Here is a 13,894-nt window from a genome sequence, read left to right as displayed (position 1 = left end):
ATTAATGAGCATGGAAGAGACCCAGGAGCTCAGCCTGCTCACCAGAATTGAGCCAGGGCTGTTCTGGCCACAGGAAGAGAAGAAAACAGGGCAAAAGTGTCCAGGGATACAGAGAGAAGGACACAGAGTTTTCCATGGGGATGATCTGTTCTAGAGATCACAGAGCAGATAACTGAAGGCCTTTCCCAAAATTCTCACTACACAAGGAGTTGGTTGTGGGAACAGATGCTCAGGGAAGTGGGGCATTAATCTACAGATGCTCCTGGAAGCCTCTGTTCCACTGCCAAGCACAGCTGGTCTCAAATCAAGCTTCCAGACCCTGGCAAAGAGATTTTCCCAGCAGTCCAGACCACACAGAGCAATGGGAGGCAAGGAGGGAAGGACCAAAGGCAGCACCTCCTGCTGTGAGTCCCTTTTTATCCCTCCCAGAAGCTGTGACAACAGAAAGTGAGAGAAGAAAAGACAAAAAAAAAAAAAAAGCTTGGATTGCACCTCTCTTTTTTCCTGTTGTCTTTTAACTGTTCCTTGGTAAGGAGCTGGCTGCACATTGTCACCCTGTCCCCCCAGGTGACACAACAGAAACAGCAAAGCCTTTTGCTCCAAGGGGTCCTCTGAACCCAGAGGAGTCCACCTCATTTTTCACTCCCACACAGCAAAATCTGGCACCAATTCCCCCTCCTCATCCCTTCCTGGGGACAGTGACAATGCCAGCTCTCCCTGTGACCCACTTTGAGGTCAGAGAGTTTGGTTTCAAGGGCAGTAAATCAAGGTGAGCAGCAAAGTGAGAGCATCTCTCCCATCCATTCACCCAGCCCTGGCAGCTGGGAGCAGAAACCTGGGAATCTGGGAATCATCCAAGTGTCTCCAGCCCATCTGTGGAGGGTGAGGGATGAGAAACTCTGAATTCCTCTCACTGCTCTCCTGGGACAGACCCAGCAAACCCACAGAGTGTTTTTCCTGCTGCTGCTGCCCTGTGGATTAGGACATGGATTCACCTGATGCTCAGCACCACCATCCCTGGCTCCACCTCTATCCATGAAACATTTTCCAGCCTCCCAAAGTGCAAGAAGTTGCCAGATCAGGAGCTCTTTATTTATAACCCTCCATTCCTGCAGTCCTCTAGCTGGAAGAATTGGGTTTTACTGGGAAATGCTGGTAATTTCTGCCATTTCTCACTGGTGGAGCTGGGCAGGGAGATGTGGGTGCCTGGAAAAGCAGCTGGGAGCCTGTGGGAAGTCACTATAGCAACAGAGGAGGGGGAAGCCCTCAGCAGCCAGGCAACAACAGGGGAAAAAGGGGAAAAAAACCCCAAAAAAATCCCCCAAACTGTCTATTTGCATGTAGTGGAATAAAGATATTTTAGGGGGAGAGAGGAATGATAAAAACATCCCTGCTGTATGTCATGAGGGATAAATCTGACACAGGCAAGGCCTTTGGGTGACACATTCTGTGACAAAACTGCCAGGACAGTGTGGAATGCCTGCTTGGATCCTGCCTCCCTTCAGGATTGTGCTTCTTGTTCTCTCCAGGATGTGGGAAACTCTACTCCATCTGGAGCCACTGCTCAGTTTTGAAGCAAATCAAAACAAGAGCTAGAAACTGCAGCCAGAGACCATTTAAAAATAAACAGGATTCAAATAAAATCTCGGTTAATAAGACAATAAAAATGAAAAGAAGGAAAAAGTTAGACACATAATGGGAGGGGGGGAAAAGGAGGCACAAGAGTCATTTGATGGCAACACCACTTGTGGAGAGCAAACACATCCCCTCAGAGCAATTAAACCATCACTGGAAATTCCATCATTGGCAGTTCCCTTGATGCCTTTAGTTTTAGTTTTCATATTTTTCAGAGTCTGTATTAGTGTGTGACTCTGAACTTCATATAAAGTGTTACAAGTTCTTCTCACAGTCACACAAAACCATCCTTTCCCAGCCCCAGAACCAAGGAAACTGTTGCAGCTTCAGCCTCAAAAAGTGCAAAAAACAGGGAATTAAGGAGAGAATCTGGGAGCTGGAATTGGGCAATGAACCCCAAGATGGAAATGGACCCAAACTTATAAAAGTGTGAAACTCCTGACTCTGAGTCCATCTTGGGTGGAGCCACAGCCAGGCTCTTGCACTGCCCAAAGTGAATCCTGTGAAGGTGTTTTAATAAATCCCTGCTTTATTCCTTTAACTCTGTCCAGCCTCTGTTCCAGGTCAGCCTCTCAAGGCATCAATTCCAGCTCAGAATATTCTGTGATCTGGGAATAAAAGTGGTTTAATCCTGAAAAAAACTCCTCAGGTGTGTTCCCTGTGCATTGCTGGGAGCAGAGCCAGTGCAGGGAGGTTTCTCTGTGCACCTTTGGTGAGTGAGGAGAAGGGAGGGTTGGAAAGGTGGTGCAGGGATGGTCCAACCTCTGCTCCAGGGAGCCTCTCCAGGCATCACCCTCTGGACACAACCCATTCCCAGCACACCTGTGGCAATTTCCCCATCTCAATATCCCGCAGCATCTGCCTGGGGGGAGCAGCAGCAGGGAGAGGGGCAGAGGATGGACACTGACCTTCTGCAGGATGGTGTGGGACATGGAGGCGTTGGCATGGACGATGATGGTGGCTGTCTTGTCGTCCCTGATCTCCTTCAGCAGCGGGGTGGGGTCCCGGCTGTCATCCAGCATCCGCACCGACAGCGTGTCCTTGGAGATCAGGAACTGCCGCAGCAGCTTCTCCAGGTTTAAAAGGCCTTGGAGGAAAAGAGAGAAAACAACAGATCCCCTTTCATGTGAGGCTTGGTTCTCCCATGGAATACAAAGATCCATGGCAGGATGTGTTCCCGAAGTTCTGGGTTGGTGCACTGCAAAGGAAAGGATTTGGGACTCACTTCTGGGTCCAGCAGGAATGAGAAATGATGGAGCTATTCTCCAAAAAAAGGGAGTGGAAGGAAAGGATTTAGGGCTCAGTGCTTGGTCCAGCCAGGAATGAGAAATGATGGAGCTATTCCCCAGAAAAAGGGAGTGGAAGGAAAGGATTTAGGGCTCACTGCTTGGTCCAGCAGGAAATGAGAAATGATGGAGCTATTCTCCAGAAAAAGGGAGTGGAAGGAAAGGATTTGGGGCTCAGTGCTTGGTCCAGCAGGAAATGAGAAATGATGGAACTATTCCCCAGAAAAAGGGAGTGGAAGGAAAGGATTTAGGGCTCAGTGCTTGGTCCAGCCAGGAATGAGAAATGATGGAGCTATTCCAGCTGTTCTCCAGAAAAAGAGAGTGGAAGGAAAGGATTTGGAGCTCAGTGTTTGGTCCAGCCAGGAATGAGAAATGGAGCTATTCCAGCTGTTCTCCAGAAAAAGGGAGTGGAAGGAAAGGATTTGGGGCTCAGTGCTTGGTCCAGCCAGGAATGAGAAATGATGGAGCTATTCCTGCAGTTACCCACAAAAAGAGAATGGAAGAAAAGGATTTGGGGCTCAATTCTGGGTCCAGCCAATAATGAGAAAAGATGGAGTTATTCCAGCTGTTCTCCAGAAAAAGAGATAAAATGTTTGGGGGCTCAATTCTAGGTCCAGCAAGGAATGGGAAATGAGGGAGCTATTCCAGCTGTTTCCCACAAAAAGAGAGTGGAAAGGATTTAGGACTCGTTATTTGGTCCAACAGGGAAGGAGAAGTGATGTAGCTACTCCAGCTCTTCTCCAGGAAAAGTAAGTGGCCCCAAACTCCTAAGAGTTTGAGATAAGACCTTCAATACAAGGCCCAGACAAGGTCTCCATTGTCTTCCTGCAGTGGGATTGTTCTGGTTACTGGAGGATTATTCCTCCCTCTCAGCTTTTGCATTTCCAACTCCCAAATTAAATGCCCAGGAAGGTGCAGCTTTTTTGGAGATCTTGCAGCCCTTGGATGGGTGGCTGCTCTCTTCTAAGGGCATGAAAAGCTCTGCTGAGAGTTGGAGGTCACTGCAAAAATACAACATTAAAAAATTGTCAAAAATAAGGATGGGCACGTCAAGGGCTCCTTCCAACCCAGCTGCCTTGAAGCCTAATAAGATGTCAAAACTCCTGCTGCAGATTTTGTTAGTCAAGAAAACAGCTTTGATAGAGCCTCTCTTCTCTCCAGCTGCTGAGTTTCATCAAGAAATAACCTCCTGCCAAGTTTGATTGACCTGAGGGATCAGTAGATGGAATCATCAGCAAGACACAGACAGCATAGCCACACTCCCATCCCTACAGGAAAACAGCCCCAAAAGAGGGGCTGGAAAAACAGAACTATCAGCAGGACCACATCCCAGCTGGCAGAGAGGCAAATTAACCCTCAAGTCAGAGTTTTACTCTGAATCTGATTTATTTTTGACTGCATGAATCCACTCATCCCCCAGCAGGTCAGGAGGCAGGGAAGGGACACAGCAGGATGGGAGCTCTGCTCTGCTCTCAAGGACTCCCAGCACTTCAGCAGGTGACAAAGCAGTGCAGGAACAGGGACACATCCAAGACAAGGAACCTCTCCTTCACAGGGAAAGGTTTAAAGCACTCTGAGTTTGCTCTGAGCTCCTGACAGTGCCCTTGCCTCTCACCTTTTCTCTGGGTACAGGTAGGAACACAGCAAGGGGTCAGAAAAACAGCTGTGCCAGGACTTCTCTGGGTCCCATCAGCTTCTTCCTCCTCACCAGGCAGAGGATTCACTCTGCTTACAGCTCACAGTACTTCTACATAAAGAATACTTTAGTCTTCTAACCCAAGTGAACAGTAAATTTTACCCAAGCCCTCCATTTGACCCTTGAGGATGTGGAAAGGTTTATTTTCACCTCATTCCACATCTGCAGGGGACCAGCTGCAAGTTACAGCCCTGACACTACCAAGTTTACTTGCAGCTCATCCCAGCACACTCTGCTGCTGTCAAACCCAGGATTTTTTTTTCTAAAGCTCATCAGACACAGAGAGGAAGAAGTGGAACCAGTAAAATAAAAAAAAAAAAAAAAAAAAATCATTTGATCTCCACCTTCAGCTCGAGGAAATTGTCATTTCCAGCACGTCAGATCCTACCTGTAGCCTCATCAAGCCTCCTGCTTGCAGCTGCTCTTGCTGTGTGCAGGGAAGTCTCTATTGTGTGCAGAGATTCCCCTTTGTTTGATGCAGAGAGGATGTGAGACTCTTGCTGCTGCTGCTGCTGCTGCCAGACTGGCACTTCAGAGGGATGTGAACCTCAGAAAAGGCTTGCAGACTCCTCCTGGCACCTTTGAAGTACTAAAGTGAGGACAGAGAGGCTGCACCAGGCACCTGCTGCTTGAACACTCCCATGGGGAGCTCTGAGAGAGGCTCAGGCTGGCCTGTGGCAAGTCCTGACCTTGATGATTTGATTTTTTTCTGTACACAAACATCTGGAGCTGGCAGAAGCAGCCCCATTCCTGAGCTGTCAGCACCAGAGCTGATTCCTGGGAAGGAGGAAAGGCAGAAGCTGGAGTGACACATCCCTGTGTAATGCTCCTGCTGATGGAGGACCTGCAGTGCTGCTGATGGTTCCAGTCCTGGACAGGGATGGTTGGGAAAAGAACATCCCCATCATCCAGCCTTGCTTTTAATGCCAACACTGCTGCTTCAAACATCTCCCTGGGTTCTTGAATTAAAAAATAAATAAATAAAATAAAGAAAGAGGTTAAGGATGTGCACAAGGCCTTGGACCACAGTGCCCTGGTCATCCTTCCCAAGCACTGGGTGTTATTTCCTCCCCTCTGACAATCAGAGAAACTCCTAAAGAGTCCATGCATCTTCTTTTTCCTTTTTTGGGTCAAGATTTCCATGGAATCACACAAAACCTTTTGAAGCAGTTCCCAAACCAGCTAATTCTTGAACAACACAGAGAAACTGAGTCAGATCATCTTATTCACCAAACTGAATCACACAAATCTCATTCTATTCATGGCATTGCATTTTACATCCCCCATGGCATTACACTTAGGCTGGGCCCAAGTTCTTTGGCTTTAAGGGTCATTTTCTGCTTCTGCCAGGGGAAATCACAGCCAGTCCCCAGAGGAAGGATGTGACAGGATGAGTGTGGCAGGGTAGGGCCCAGGGGTCCCATCACTCTTAAACCAAAGCAGCTCCTGGGATCTAAATAATAACATCCCTCAAAACAGCATTTCCTCACTGATGAGCACGAAGCTCTTTTGCTCCCCTCAGCTGCCTCAAGGGAACCTTCCAAAAGCCTGAAATGCCTCCAGTTAGTTGTTTAAGGATTGTGCTTAGGAGCAGTGCATGTCCTGAGGGAAAATCAGGGTTGGTGCTCCTACATGAAGCTCAATTAAGCCTTGTCTGTGCTCTGTTACAGTCGGGGCATGTTGGGCTTCAAGCCTGGCTCAGATCAGGTCCTTGCTGAGCACAAAGAGCTGGATGGATGAAAGGCTCCAGTCCCACTGCTTCCCTGGGTCTGGGAAAGCATTGAGTAATCCAGCAGCACCAGAACGAAATAAATTGGATTGCTTCAGGTAAGAGGGTTTGATCCAGCTAAATAAAAAACATATTAATCATATTAATCCCAGTGGGAGACACTGGCCCAGGAGTGGGGAGCAGGGCAGGGGTGCAGAGCCCTGAGCTCCCTGCACGGCAGCTGAGAAAACCTAATTATCTTTGCTTCTCTTCTTGCTTAAGGTTAAGGTTAGACAATGAAAAATACCAGCACTGGGAGTGATGTGGGAGACCATTTGCATGATTTTAATTGCATCATTTTGGGCCTTTCCTGGGGTTAACATGAGCATGCTGGCTGAGTGTGATTTACTGACTCACCTCACCCAGTGCCTGCTGCCCCCAGGGCACACAAAGCACAGAGGAAAGGTAAAGACACTGCTGCTCCTTGGCAGGGATCTGCTGCTGCTGGGAAGTTTGCCCTGGGCTAACTGGGAAGGAGAGCAGCATTCCCAAAGCTCTCCCTGCCTTCCCAGAGCCCCTCTTCCAGGATCTGGCACAGGGCAATGAATGCAGAACTGCTGTGGCCACCCCAAATCTGCAGCACAGTGAGCTCAGAAAGGACAGGACACACTCAGCTCCAAGCACTGGGATGCAGAACCTGCTGCTGCCACACCTGGAGATTTGCAGGGGTGGAGATGATGAGGGGGAGATGGCCCTGAAAGGATGAAAGTGGCCCTGAAGGGATGGAGATGGCCATGAAGGGATGGAGGTGGCCATGAAGGGATGGAGGTGGCCATGAAGGGATGGAGATGGCCATGAAGGGATGGAGATGGCCCTGAAAGGATGAAAGTGGCCCTGAAGGGATGGAGATGGCCATGAAGGGATGGAGGTGGCCATGAAGGGATGGAGGTGGCCATGAAGGGATGGAGGTGGCCATGAAGGGATGGAGGTGGCCATGAAGGGATGGAGGTGGCCATGAAGGGATGGAGGTGGCCCTGAAGGGATGGAGGTGGCCATGAAGGGATGGAGGTGGCTCTGCCCAGGTGGAGTTAGCCCTGCTGAGGTGGCAGTGGCCCTGATGAGTTGGAGGTGGCCATACCCAGGTGGAGGTGGCCCTGTTGAGATAGAAATGGCCCTGCCCAGGTGGAGGTAGCCCTGCTGAGGTGGAAAGTCCAGCATCCAGATGCACAATCACCAGCAGGTGTATGGCTGCAGAGCCCAGGAGGGCCTGCACTGTGCTATTTATCAAATGCTGCTTCTAGGCCACAAACTGCATGTGACTTTGGGTAAGGCATATTCCAAACTTTACTCGCCTAAAAATAATTTCCAGAAACAGGCTTATGCCTTTTTAAAATTTCTTTTTTTTTTTTTTTTTTTTTTCTTATCCACAGCCCCATCTGTGAAAGCAAAATGGCCAAACAGAAGGCAGGATAATCTCTTCCTCCTCTGAAAAACCCCTCCATGGGGCAGCAGGGTGGAGAACCTGCTCTGACCAGAGACATGAGCACCTTCTCCAGCAAGCACTGAACTAAAAGGAGATGAAGCAGAGGGGCTGGCAAACCCAGCCTGGCAAAAACTCACATTCAGCTTTGGCACAGATGAGGCAGGCAGTGGTGCAGTTAAAGAAATTCAGGATTCCTGCCACGGCCACGCTGATGTCGGTGTTGCTGGGGTGGAGGTTGAGGGTGGTGAATCTCTGCAGCTGCAGCTTCAGGAATTCCTCTGGAGCCACTTTGAAGTGAGGAACCTGAGCGTGGGGAGGAGGAAAGAAAATATAATTAAAGAGGAAGCAGGAATGAAAACAAGTAAGTCTGCGATAAAGGGCCTGTGGTGTGAAATGCACAGCAGGCAGAGAGTGGAATATCCCATAAAACTGCAGAAACACCACTGGAGTCAAGAGGGGAGGGTGGGGGTTGTGCAGCAGCAGAGGAAAATAATTATCACAGCCACGAAAAGCCAGGGGAAGGAGTGGATCAGGAAAAGTCTTGCTGAGCCACTCAGCAAAAGGCAACAGGGACTGTGATTACAGCACAGGAAACCTTCTGTGTGGGTTCAACCTCATTAGCTGGGGCACTAATTGTGGCTGGGCCCAACCTTGGCTTGGGAAGGATGCTGTGAGGCAGGCAGGGACAGGGGGATCATCCAGGGCCCTGTGCTCTGAGTGCAGCCCTGCCTGCTCCATGGAGCTGCCACCAGGTAATTAATTAGCAGAGATGAAAGCAAGAACAAGATGAGCCTGTGCTGGCCAGAGGAGGAACAGAATTGTTTTGGGCATTTCTGATCAACTGGAAGCAGACAGAGCTGGAACTAAACAGTGCTGGCAATGCTGGGCTTGTCACTGATCCAACAGAGCAGCAGCTGGAGAGGGATGCTGCTCCAGGGGGAATTTTGGGAGCTGGGATGCTGCAGGGCTCCCTCTGAGGTAGCTGCTGCACATTTTGCAGACCAGGGTGGATGGAATGGGTGGGCAGACTCACAGATCGAGCCCAGACACTGTGGGCTCAGCCAGAGAAAGAGAGGCAATCTTGTTTTTCTTTTGCCACGTTAATTATCTTGGAAGAAACAGAAGAAGAAAGGGAAACATCTGCCACAGCTTTGTTAGCAGTGTCAGGTCCTCTCTCCCTCCATTATTGGTCCTTCCAAAGCCATCAGCCCCTCTCTCCTCCTGGGAGAGCCCATCAGCACCTCCTGATGCTGCTTTATTGACAGCAGGAGCTGCTGGTTAGCAAAAGGGAAATTAAGGAGTAATAAGCTGCTATCTGCCTTGATTCCAGCCAGGGAGGGAAAGGTGGATTCCTGTAAGCAGAGCTGACAGGGCAGCTCCTGGCAGCATCCTGGGAGAGATCCAGAGCCAGCCTGGGACTCAGAGAGAGGAGCAGGCACAGGGGACAGGAACCCTCCTCTCCTTCCCAAGAGCTCTGCCCCAGTGCAACTGCCCTTTCTGGACAGGCAAAGGGATTCTTTGGGCATGAGAGGGGTAACACAGGACAGGTGACATGGTGACATCTCCCCAGAAGAGCAGCACTCCAGCTGGTGCTCGGTGGTGTCCTGGGACACTGCTCCCTTTCCTGGGGGTGGCTGCAGGCACAGGGGGCTCTGGCTGGGCTCTGTGTCCTGTTTGACTCCTGGGATGTAAATCCCAGGGAATTCCTGCAGGTTTACATTGGAGGGCAGCTGAGAGAACCAAACACCTCAGGAGGGCACCAGCACTCACCTCTCCTTTCTGAAGAACCAAATAAATCAGGAGCCTCAGATCAGAGACTCGGAATGAACCTGAATTTCAGAGTAAAAACACTTGTAGAGTTGCCTTTCCTAAGATGGAGCACATGTCCAGAACATTTAGCAAGAGAAAAAGCTACAAAACACACCCAGGAGACCCCTCCTGCTGCAGCCTGGGCTGGAATATCCTTTCCATCTCTTCCACACTCCAGCAACAACACCCAACACTCGTTTGTGAATGCAAATTATTTACAGTGTCCAGTCCCAACCTCCTCTCCTGGAAGGCTGGGCTCAAGAGAGAGCCACTGAATGGCTGAGAGATGTTATCTGGTTTTAAAGGAATGAACTGAGAGAAGAGAACTCAATTTCTTCTCCCAAGTGCAGAGCCAGATCAGTGTAGGATGGTTCGAGGCTTATAAAATATTAAATCCAGCACATAGTCTGGACACAGATAAAAAAAGGGGTTGAACTGGATGGAAACACAAAGCTTCCCAAGTATGTGCACAAAGTCACAGCAGCAGCTTTGGGGTTTGCACCCCTGAGTCTATGGAGATGTGTTGGTGATGGCTGAAGGGGAGCTGGAGCAAAAGGGGATGCAGAGAGGAAAAGGGAGGCAGAAAGAGGGAGAAAACTTAAAAGGAAGACATTTCAAAAATCTGTGCCTTAGGAGGAGGGGTGATAAAGCATGCTGCCCCCTCTGATCATCACAAAGGAATTTCTCCACTCACCTCCTTCTCCCCACAGATGTTGCTGATGATGGAGCTGGAGGCTGGGCTGGAGGAAGGTCCCAGGACTCCCACCACGCCTTTGGGGAGAATCTGGCACACTGCGGGCATCAGAGAGAGGGAACAAAAAATCAGAATTCATTCCAAATTCCAGCAGAGAGTTGTGTGCACAGTGCTGCAGTAAGGACACAGCATCATCTCCTTCACACAACACCCTCTCTGCCATTTCCATCCCAAGAATCCATTTATTCACCCTGCCTGTGGCACTCTCCATCTTCACCAGCCTATTAAAACCCCATCTAAACTCTCCCCAAAACCCCAGAATCTTCATCTCTGACCCTCTCTTGTACCACCCCTTTCTTTCCCCGGGACAGAAACACAAATTAAACTTTATGGAAGATGCTACACACAGCAGTGACCTGGCTTCAAAACATCAGACTTGTAGGAATTTCTCCCCTTATCTCTGCAGAGTTCAGTGGTAAAACAAGGACTTCATTGCTGGTTTTCATTTGTTTTGTGTTGTTTCCTTCCTTGCAGTAGTTAAATCTTCTGGCTCTCTAACCAAGTTTAGCAGAACCATAAAAAACACGTGACAAACAGAAGAAGTTAAATCCCTGAAGTGTCCAAGGCCAGGTTGGATGGGGAATGGAACAGTCTGGAAGTCATCCCTGCCCGTGGCAGGAGGTGGAATAAGATGATCTTTAAGGTTCTTGCCAATCCAGACTATTCTGTGATTCCTGAATCCTCCACAGCCTCACGGCTGGAATATAAGGCCCAAATCTCATTTAACTTGTCACTTTGGGGAATTGGTTTTGCTTCTCTTTTGAAGGAAAAACTCCTCATCCCTCCCCAGTCCCTGCTGATTGCTCAGACTTCTCACAGAAAGTGTTCATGAAATGCAAACATCTCCTCTTGGGTTTTCCTTCCTTCTGAGTTCCCTCATCCTCTAACAACTCAATCTCTTATGGAATGAAGGATATTTTTCTTAAGCATCTTCAAAGGAAACCAGAGCTTGCTTTTTCTCCGTGCTTAAAAAATTTACAGGCACTTAAACCTCTCCAGAAGATCCTTTTAAATAAAGAGCAACGTGGTTTGAAAGCCTTGCCTGCTGTCTCAGCAGCAGCCATCAGTCCCTCTCAGCTCTGCCATTCAGCATCCACAAGGAAGGAGCTGCTCCAAGCCCTCCCCTACCCACAGGAGTCTTAGGTTGAAATACAGGATGTGGCCAGAAATGTGTATTCTGTCACAATGACCCTGATCTCCTGGCACATATTATCTGCTAATGGGCCACCTTTAAACCAGCTGGGGCAATCATCTTTATCTTTCCCATGACCCACCCTTCATCCAGGAGGTATCACCTGTTAATGGGCCATTGTTTAAAACTGGGTGTGGCAGTGATTCTTATCCCTGTGAGAGATATCTCCTGTTAATGGGCCATTGTTTAAAACTGGGTGTGGCAGTGATTCTTATCCCTGTGAGAGATATCTCCTGTTAATGGGCCATTGTTTAAAACTGGGTGTGGCAGTGATTCTTATCACTGTGGGAGATATCTCCTGTTAATGGGCCATTGTTTGAAACTGGGTGTGGCAGTGATCTTTATCTCCTGGCACACATTATCTGCTAATGGGCCATCTTTAAACCAGCTGGGACAATCATCTTTATCTTTCCCACAGCCCATCCTCCCTCCAGGAGATATCTCCTGTTCATGGCCAGTGAGTCCCAATGCATGACTGATAAAATTCCATCATCCCACTGGGAGATGCTCCACCCAGGGGGAGGAGCCAAGCCTTTCCTACCCAGATAAAAACTGTCATTTTGGATACCAAGGTACCTTCTTTCCACTGGATTCCAGAGGAAAGCCAGACCTTTCCACATCATCCCTGGACCTTCAGAGGAAACTGCACCTTCTCCAGGAGCACTGCTCCAGCTGAACCACATCTGCCACTGCAGGAGGATGCAGCCACCATTGAATGGGACTGCTGCCACCACCCTGACTGACTGACGGGTGTCAGCTTGGATTCTGACTCTGGCAGTGTTTTGGGATTGTTCTTTGCAATACTGTATTTCTATTTTAATTTTCCTAGTAAAGAACTGTTATTCCTAATTCCCATATCTTTGCTTGAGAGCCTTTTAATTTCAAAATTATAATAATAATTTATAAGAGAGGGGTTTTCATTCTCCATTTCAAAGAGAAGCTTCTGCCTTTATTGGCAGACACCTGTCCTTCAAACCAGGACAACATGTCACCCGGACAAAGTTCCTGGGGAAAATATCCTTGAGCTGTGCAGGGGAAAGTTTGGTGAGTGATTTTCTCCTCGTGCCTGCTAGCAGGAACAAGAAGTGAGTTAAGTAGTCATAGCAACGCAGTTGCAACAACTGGAGGAAGAAAAAGACCTGGCTTATCACTACCAGGGGGAAACATCCACCACAATAAAGGAAAATGAATGGGAACAAAGTGGAAGTGCCTGAGGCAAAGGTTTTGACCACATTTGGGAAGCTTCTCCTGTAATCCAAGCACATTTCCTATTTCAGAGCGTTACCTGATGCTGTCAGGTCTCCACAGGGAGAAAAAGCTCGACCTTGCTGATGCTGTGGGCATCCAGACAAGCACTTGTTGGATGTGGAAATGTTGGTCCTATATCCAAAATCCACCTGTGATAATCACAGGGACTATAATTATGTATGATTACAGAACCCCTGCCACTCAAACCCCTTCATACTCCAACACCTGGGCACCACAAAAGCTGTGGGATGTGCAGGATACTTTGTGAGTGCTTCAGGCTCCAGCAGCTCCGAGTTTCTGTCCCAATTCTGATGTTTCTTAGAATTCAAGGTCTCAAGGATGCTGGACATGGAAGTGGCATCACTTTGAGAACATCTTTACCATGGGCACCACTGTCCATCCTGGATCAGGGCTGTGTTCAGGGTATGGGGACCCTCCTTTTGTACAGCAGGGCAGTGTCCAATCATTTCCATGAATGCATTTTGGAATTTAGTCCAGGTTTGGACACTTGGGACACAGCCAGATATTTTTTAAAGGAAGGCAGAACTGCAAACTTATTTTTGAACATGAAGAATCACAACAAATTAATAGCTCTCCATGGTCAGAGTGTCTTTCACATCTTGAAATCCCAAAGCACCTGGAGAACATTTCCATGAATCCTCCCCTGTTCAAATCAGGGTTGAAAGCTCTCTCCAGAGAGAGGATCCACTCCTGGGGCAGAATCATCTCTTTCAGAGCACCTAGACACCTGAGCAGGGTTTCAAACAGAATGTACAGAAGATTCCAGACTCTAATTCAAAATAAATCATCAGGGAAGGTATGGAAATACCTCAGCAACTCCCTGGTGGCAAAACACAGCCGAGATCTCCAGAGACAGGGACTGGGATTGTCAGAGAGAAAACAGCAAGTGCATAAACAGAGGGGTTCTAGAGATGCTCCTGAAGTATCCCTTGTGCTTCCTGACAGGAACCTGCAACCACAGAGGTTGGGGATGCCCTGGAAATGTCCAAGGCCACGAATGTCCCTGCTCATGACAGGGGGTGGAACAAAATGACTTTAAAGGTGCCTCCCAACCCCAAGCAT

General features: G+C 48.7%; 1 protein-coding gene across 3 annotated transcripts in view; it reads right to left on the bottom strand.

Moving 5' to 3' along the window:
- The window catches only part of GRIK4 (glutamate ionotropic receptor kainate type subunit 4), a 188,393-nt gene that overhangs the window by 54,279 nt on the left and 120,220 nt on the right, over positions 1-13,894 (bottom strand). For all 3 annotated transcript variants that reach the window (XM_079326570.1, XM_079326569.1, XM_079326571.1), the window contains 3 exons: positions 10,312-10,409; positions 7,946-8,111; positions 2,544-2,722 (listed from right to left, as the gene is read on the bottom strand). In XM_079326570.1, coding sequence (XP_079182696.1) covers positions 2,544-2,722; positions 7,946-8,111; positions 10,312-10,409 — 443 coding nt within the window. The remainder of the gene's footprint in view (positions 1-2,543; positions 2,723-7,945; positions 8,112-10,311; positions 10,410-13,894) is intronic.

Source organism: Erithacus rubecula, assembly GCF_903797595.1.
Source record: "Erithacus rubecula genome assembly, chromosome: 25".
Classification (NCBI taxonomy): Eukaryota; Metazoa; Chordata; class Aves; order Passeriformes; family Muscicapidae; genus Erithacus; species Erithacus rubecula.
This window is presented reverse-complemented; position numbering and strand designations above follow the sequence as displayed.